This window comes from Trypanosoma equiperdum, assembly GCF_001457755.1.
Source record: "Trypanosoma equiperdum strain OVI genome assembly, contig: ctg_1940, whole genome shotgun sequence".
Lineage (NCBI taxonomy): Eukaryota > Euglenozoa > Kinetoplastea > Trypanosomatida > Trypanosomatidae > Trypanosoma > Trypanosoma equiperdum.
Window position 1 is genome coordinate 1 of NW_027123994.1, and position 6,553 is coordinate 6,553.

Consider the following 6,553-nt stretch of genomic DNA (forward strand, 5'->3'; position numbering starts at 1 on the left):
TTACTCCAATCGCATACCAACCAAGGCCTGAATGCCAGGATATCGAGCTTAGGAGCGAATATCGACAAGGCCAGACAGCGTGGCGAACAGCAGGTTGCGTTAAAGGAAGAGGAGTTAAGGGATCTGCAGGGGAGACTTGAGAGTTTGATGAGGGATTTGGAGTGATGTTTTTCGGCGTCGTCTTGTCATCCCATCCCGCCTCCCTTCCGTATCATGCTGCGTCATTCCCCTTCGCCACTTATCAACACAGTCGTGTGCACTCCTACTGTTCTCACATCAGTCAGTGCAGCTTAGTTACCTCGTTTGGCTTACTTTGACTTAAGTACCTTTTTTTGTGCTCATTGCGGTTGCTGTATGACTGCCAGCTCTCAGATGTCTGGACTTTCCATTCTCTTTATGTTGACCCTACACACCTGCCCCACACCGCATTTCCCACCACCGCTCCCTGTTTGCACCTTCCTGCTGTATGGGTGGTGTAAAATACCCATTAGCATTATAGCAGTTGGTGGCTTGCTAATAACTGAAGTTCGGATTACCGTGGCGAGTAAAGGTTTCCGGTGATATTATGGTCGTCAAACGCCGTGGAAATGGCCGGTTAGGCAAACCTCCGACAGATACTGGAGTGAGTGAGAACTCTACCGGTGGAACCCCACCCCCGGAGTCTGCTTCTCAACGTGGCGGGGTGAAACAAACTACGGTTGCTTCCGCGATGGAGGTGCTTCCGTTTGTTTTCCTTTGGTGCCTTGATTAAGTGGGAACAGAAGGGCACATGCTGGTCGTCAGTATTTTTTTGTGAGGCGAAATTAAATTTAGTGTTTTTGTTCAGTGCTTTTTTTTTGACTTGGAAGGTATTCAAAATTATGCTGGGGAGGTGCTTTTGTCCCTCTGCAGGAAAGGAGGGTGCTGACGCTTTTTGTATATTATGCGCTTGCTTGCTTTTGCCCACGTGGCTTGTGTTGGGTGAATAAATTGAATATCAATATTTGTGGCGTAATATCAACGTTTATGTGCCGTTTTTTATTGTTTTGTGAAGGAGCATATGACTTATTCCCCCCTCGCGTCTCCCCACCGTTGCATTGCCTTTCCAGTGTGTCGGTGACTGAAGCGGAGGTTTTGTCCTGTCTTTTATAAAGTTATTCCTGGTGAGGACTGGGTGGATTTCCGGTGCCTGTGTGCAATACCTATTTTCTGATGCGGGGTAGTGGATGAGGTTTCCACCCCAGCGGGCAATTTGACTTTTCTTTTGCAATGTGTATCGATTGGTTATTGATGTGTTTTGCCTTGGTTGTTTTCTAGTTCTGAGAGCGTTATGCATTTTCCATACTTTTCGTTTCCTGAGGTGTGCACTTGCTGACCTATTGTGGCAACATGCGAAGCATCATGTTGAAAAGGTGTCATCGTTGAGCGTCGTATTTATTCGGTTCCCACCTGGAGCAACATGACGAGTGCCCTCGTGGACTTACGGTGTGACAGAAGTGGTTGTTGCCGCGTGAGAAATACTTTGTGTGGAAATTGGTGTGAAGGTTGCCCTCGTAATGCTTAAATTGGCGTTTTGGGAAGATGGTAGTATCAATTTGTTTGTGTTATCTGTTAATGCCATTTTTTCTTTTTTGTGTGTCAAAGGTATCCGTTAGCGTCCCAACTGCCCCTTTTTTGTTAGCGATTTCCCCGCAGCAGGCTGTATGAAGATGGTTGGAAGCAACTGTTCCCCGTTCGTTGTTTTGGTCAACCTCTGCTCCTTTTATTTTTCTTCTTTAAACAAGTTGTTACGTGGTAGAATACGTGCACTGATATGGCATCGGAGGCAGCGTTATCGCTTCCTGCTGATGATGAAAAGGTGCAGGCGGATGCTGCTACTAATCACGGTACCACAACGCCCCCCTCTTCAGTAGAGAAAGCACCAAGTACGGCCACTGGTGCTGTTGCACCGACGGGTTCCAGCGAACGGGAAAGCAACGTAGTAATGCCCGCGGTTGCTGTTGTGCCCGCATTGGAAGCAAGTGAATGTCAGGTGCAAACAGAGCCGGGAGGGAACGACCCTATTACGTCTGGGGAGCTTTCGCTCGTTAATGACCATACGGCACCGCAAAAGCTGAATGCTGATGTGAAGTTGTTCTCGGGTGACAACCGGCCTTCAAAGTCGTTGGCTGCACCTTTCAGGGGCCCTAGTAATCGACCACAAGGAATTCCCCCTGGCGGCGGCACCCCTTTATGGCCCCCCAATGCTCCTCTTGGCCAAACTGTGATGTCGCTTCCGCATCCACCCATGCCTCCTCATCAACTTTATCAACCTCCTTTGATGATTCCAACACTGGTGCCGAATATGCATCCACTGATGGCACCGTTCATCTCAGGCATGGCCCACGCCCCACAGCCGCCCCCGCCCCCCCCACCGCCGCCAGGGTTTGGACCCCCACCGGGTTCGTTTGGGCCACTGCCGTTTCCCGCAGCATTGAATGGACCTCTTGGCGCACCGCCTCCGCCCCTCATGATGCCCAATCCACCCGATTTGGCAGTTTTTCAACCGCGGTTCCCTGGTGACAAGATGGCGGCGTCGCAGTCATCCCAGGGTCCGGCGCTTTCGAAGCAAAAATCACATGTGTTGTCGGCTTCATCACCAAGTGCGAAGATAATTGTTGGTAATGCTTCCCTTGCCGCACATGTGTCGAATGATCCGCCTAAATTCTCGTGCGTATTGCTTTCTGGAATATCAGCAGTTGGCAAAACAACAATGGGAAGGGAGTTAGTTAACGAACTACAGGCAGATGGTTTAGGCTGGGTATTTTTTTCTGGTGCTGATTTCATTTCAGCTCCTACAACGAGGCGGGCCGTGTGGGAGACCACAAAGGAGGTATTTGATGCCCTGGAGAAGCAGCTGGAGAGGCTTCTTGACCAACAGAAGGAAAAGCGAGACTTGAAGGGTCTTGTCATCGACAAAAATGTGAAGAACGTAGAGGACATTTTTTATTTGGCGGCGCTGCTAAGATCGAAGCAGATCCCATTTGTTGGAATTGTAGGCATGGAAGCTGATGATGATGAGGTGCTTCTGCAGCGCATGGGTGGCGAGCGGGAACTTCATGAAAAGCTAAAGTACCACCGTGTTATTCATTATAGGATCCGTAATTTAGCCAGGAAAGCGGCTATGTACCGAGAGATTGACGCCAACAAGCCGAGGCAAGAGGTTCTCAACGCATTGCGCACTAAGGTGCTGGGTTGTTGCGCCCAACCACCGCAGAATGGTATACTTTCTGATCTATACGTGAAATCGGCTTCCATTTCAATGGTTGATGACTATGCCGAATACTACACGGTTGTGACACAACTTTTCGACTTGATTAAACCATTGAATGGCTCTGCACACTTCCCCGGAACAACGAACTACGTTCCCTTGTCAACCCGTGATATGGCCGACAAGAATCGTGTGAGTGCAATCAAGGAATCCTACGGTGCCCGTCGATTTAACAAAGGCACCCGCTACCTGCTCATGTATGATAAGGGGAAATTGTACCTGATTTCGACTCATCTTAGGGCGGTATTACGCCTGTCTCCCAAAGCGCTGTTAGGAGATAAGATGGCTTCGGTAACGTGCGCCGTGTTTGAGGGTGATTTAGTGAGAATAAGGGAGGACCCGCAGACCGAAATATTTCTTGTTTTTGACGTTCTCTTTTGGAATAATGCAGCGGATCCGGAGGGCAATGAGGTGACACAGATGAGTATGGAACAGCGTCATGCCCTTCTGAGCGCCCACCTATGCAGTGAAAGCAGTGCCTTCTCCCCTACGGGTACTGACTGCGTTGTGGCCTACCGAGCCACGGTAAAGCTTGAGGAGATTCCAAAACTTCTGGAGCCATGCGGTTTCCCAGGTGAGGGCATAATATTCCAACCCACTTCTTCGGTACACAATCTGAACAAAGTGTATTTGTGGCGACCCGCGAGCAGTATTTCAGTAGATTTTCGCATTGGTGCGTTGAGGGGGACGCGAGAAGAGAGTGCTGTTTCGGAGAGCGGTGAATTGTGTGCGGATGCGGGCTCCCCAACGCTGAATGATTCTGCTAATCCCGGTGCCACCGCTGGCCAATCTCAGTCCCAACTGTCAAATAGTAGTAACCCGGCAGGGCAGAGCGCTGTGGGCTCCGGAGGGTCTAGCCATGTGCGTTGTAATGAAGGCGTTCCCACGCGTACCTTTGAGCTTGAAGTCTATGACAAGCAAGAAAAGGAATACACACAATTCGAAGACTGTACAGTGGATGTGAGGCACCCAGACGTGGTAGAGGGTTGCATATGCACTTGTGCGCTCGCGGACGAAAAGGGCCGTAAGTGGAGTTTCCAGAATATCTGCTACGATGCGGTTCGTCCTGCATACAAGCGAGATGTAAGTTCACTGCTCGAGCACTCTATCATTCCAAAGTCCAAACTTCTTCAGTGGCTCGCTAGCGAAAAGATTACACCACCACTTCCAAGTGGTACAGTGCCACAAGCGGCGACTTCGAGTGCCCCACAGCAACAATTCTGGGAGGCGGTTTCGAATTCCATTCGACAACCTCCACCGCATGCACCCCCGGCGTACGCCAGCGCCGTCCTCATGCAGCATGCTATGCCCCGACCAAACCCATCAGGGGCCCACGGCGGCGGCACAAACCTTGCAGCACTTGCAGAGGTAGTTGCCCCAACTGAAATTTCAAAGGGACACCAACCGGTGCTAACATCAACCTCTAGCGCGGGTGTGGGCTCTCCTCCCCGGGGGCTGTCAATTGGTCAACCACCAAGCTACAAGATGCATGGGCTTTTGCAGCAGGGGCTATCGACGTCACCGGGAACAAAGAAGGTTGTGGGAGTGGCACCCGACAACACTGTGGCTGCTGTTGGTGGCTCTTCCGCGGCGGGCGGCAGCGCAACGAACACGTATGTGGTGCAGTTGTTAACGTCAATGGTTCGCTCCGTACGCACTGTTCGTAAGGATGGGGTGGGCGACGAGTGCCAAAGTACAGCGGGTGCGACTCGACAGGAACAGCACCCTTCATGTGTCGATCGGTCAGACGGCGATCAGCACAGACGAGGGCACACTCGTTTTGATGATGTGAAGGATAGGAGGGAGCGGGGTCACGGGAAAATGCGGCGGGCCACCAGTGGTACACCTGGTCGCTGTATGGGGTGTGGCAAGGACAAGCCAGCGGAGGAACTTCGCTTCCGCCCAAAGGACAATTTGTACTGCTATGACTGCTGGGCAGCGAAGGGTTGGGAAACATGCCGTGAGTGTGGAGAGTTTAGTAGGGGCTACCACGAACGCACGCGTGAGTGTGTGGGTGAGTTTTACTGCAACAACTGTTGGGAGAAGTTCAAGGAAGGAGACAACCAAAAAAAGGAAGGGAGGAAAGAAGATACAGAAAACCAACAAGGGGAGAGGAGGCGGCGAAGACCCAAGCGGCAAATTCAAACAGTAGAAGTGAAGGATGAAGGGGAGAGCAAAACTGCAAGCGATTTTACAGCGGAGGCAGCGGGGAGAGACGGTGCGGCGAAGCGGCGGGCGCGGCGTGGACAGAAGAACGACACCAAAGACCGTGCAGCTGTTGATATTCATGTTGGATGTGAGGAAGTTAGCGAAGGGAGGACCGCCGCGAACGACACGAATGCCGCGGAACAGGCACAGGAGGACGGCACGAAGTCAAATAAGAGGCATGGAGTTGAGAGTAGATCCAACAAAAGGCATAGGCGGAAGGAGGCAGTTAGGGGCGAATAAACAAAAAGGTAGGGGTTCCACACTTAACTGTCACGGTTATGTGGCAGGTTTATGCAGCAAGCGGTGACATTTGCCAATTTGTAGTGTGTTTCCCTCCCCCTCCCCCTCGGCAGGGGGAGGGGGAGGGATCCGCACGTTTTTTTGCGCGCATAATACTTCCCTTATTTCTGTTAGTGGACGAATGTCGTTTGCTTTTTGTGTTTTCTCAACCTGCAGGAGGTGGTGTGAAAAAAAAGAATTTCATGAAAGAAGCCATGGGGTAGCCCGTTATGAAACTTCTCGGCCGCCTAAGGGGAAGACAAGGGGGAAGAGAGCTTGAGGAGGGAGGGATTTAGGATGAAAAATGTGTACCATTTATTGTACAGGGTGCATCTAAATGATTGACGCCGTTGTGCGTTAACTCATTACAACAGTTGTTATCTTTTCATTCCCCCCCCTCCCCACTGCATCTTCTTTTGTTTTCCTCGAAAGGGGGAGTTTTCTTTCTTTCTTTCTTTTCATTCAACTCTTCCGTGACTGCCGTTACTTTTGGACCGCGCATGTCTCCCTCTACATACTGGAGTAGCGAGCGATGTTTCCGTTCCATATTTCCTCAACCGAAGGATGAAAAAAAATAAAAATAAAAAGAAATGGGCGAAACGATGGTGTGGAATCGATCCTTGATGCGGAGGGGGAAAGTGTGTGTTTGTGTTTTTGTTTGTGTGGAAGGTAAGATCGAAGCAGAAAAAAGAATAAGAAGGATAAGAAGAAAAGGAAAAAAAAAGGATTAACAACCGTGCAAGGGGAACGATGACATCTGCTTTTCTTTTTTTTTTT

The 6,553-nt window shown here is 50.5% G+C and overlaps 1 protein-coding gene across 1 annotated transcript; it reads left to right on the plus strand.

Moving 5' to 3' along the window:
* Nucleotides 1–1,792: 1,792 nt before the first annotated feature.
* Nucleotides 1,793–5,737, plus strand: TEOVI_000847200 (uncharacterized protein; the record flags this gene model as incomplete). Its single annotated transcript, XM_067223698.1, has 1 exon — nucleotides 1,793–5,737. One exon carries the CDS (start codon nucleotides 1,793–1,795, stop codon nucleotides 5,735–5,737), a length of 3,945 nt encoding a protein of 1,314 aa, XP_067079799.1.
* Nucleotides 5,738–6,553: the final 816 nt, after the last annotated feature.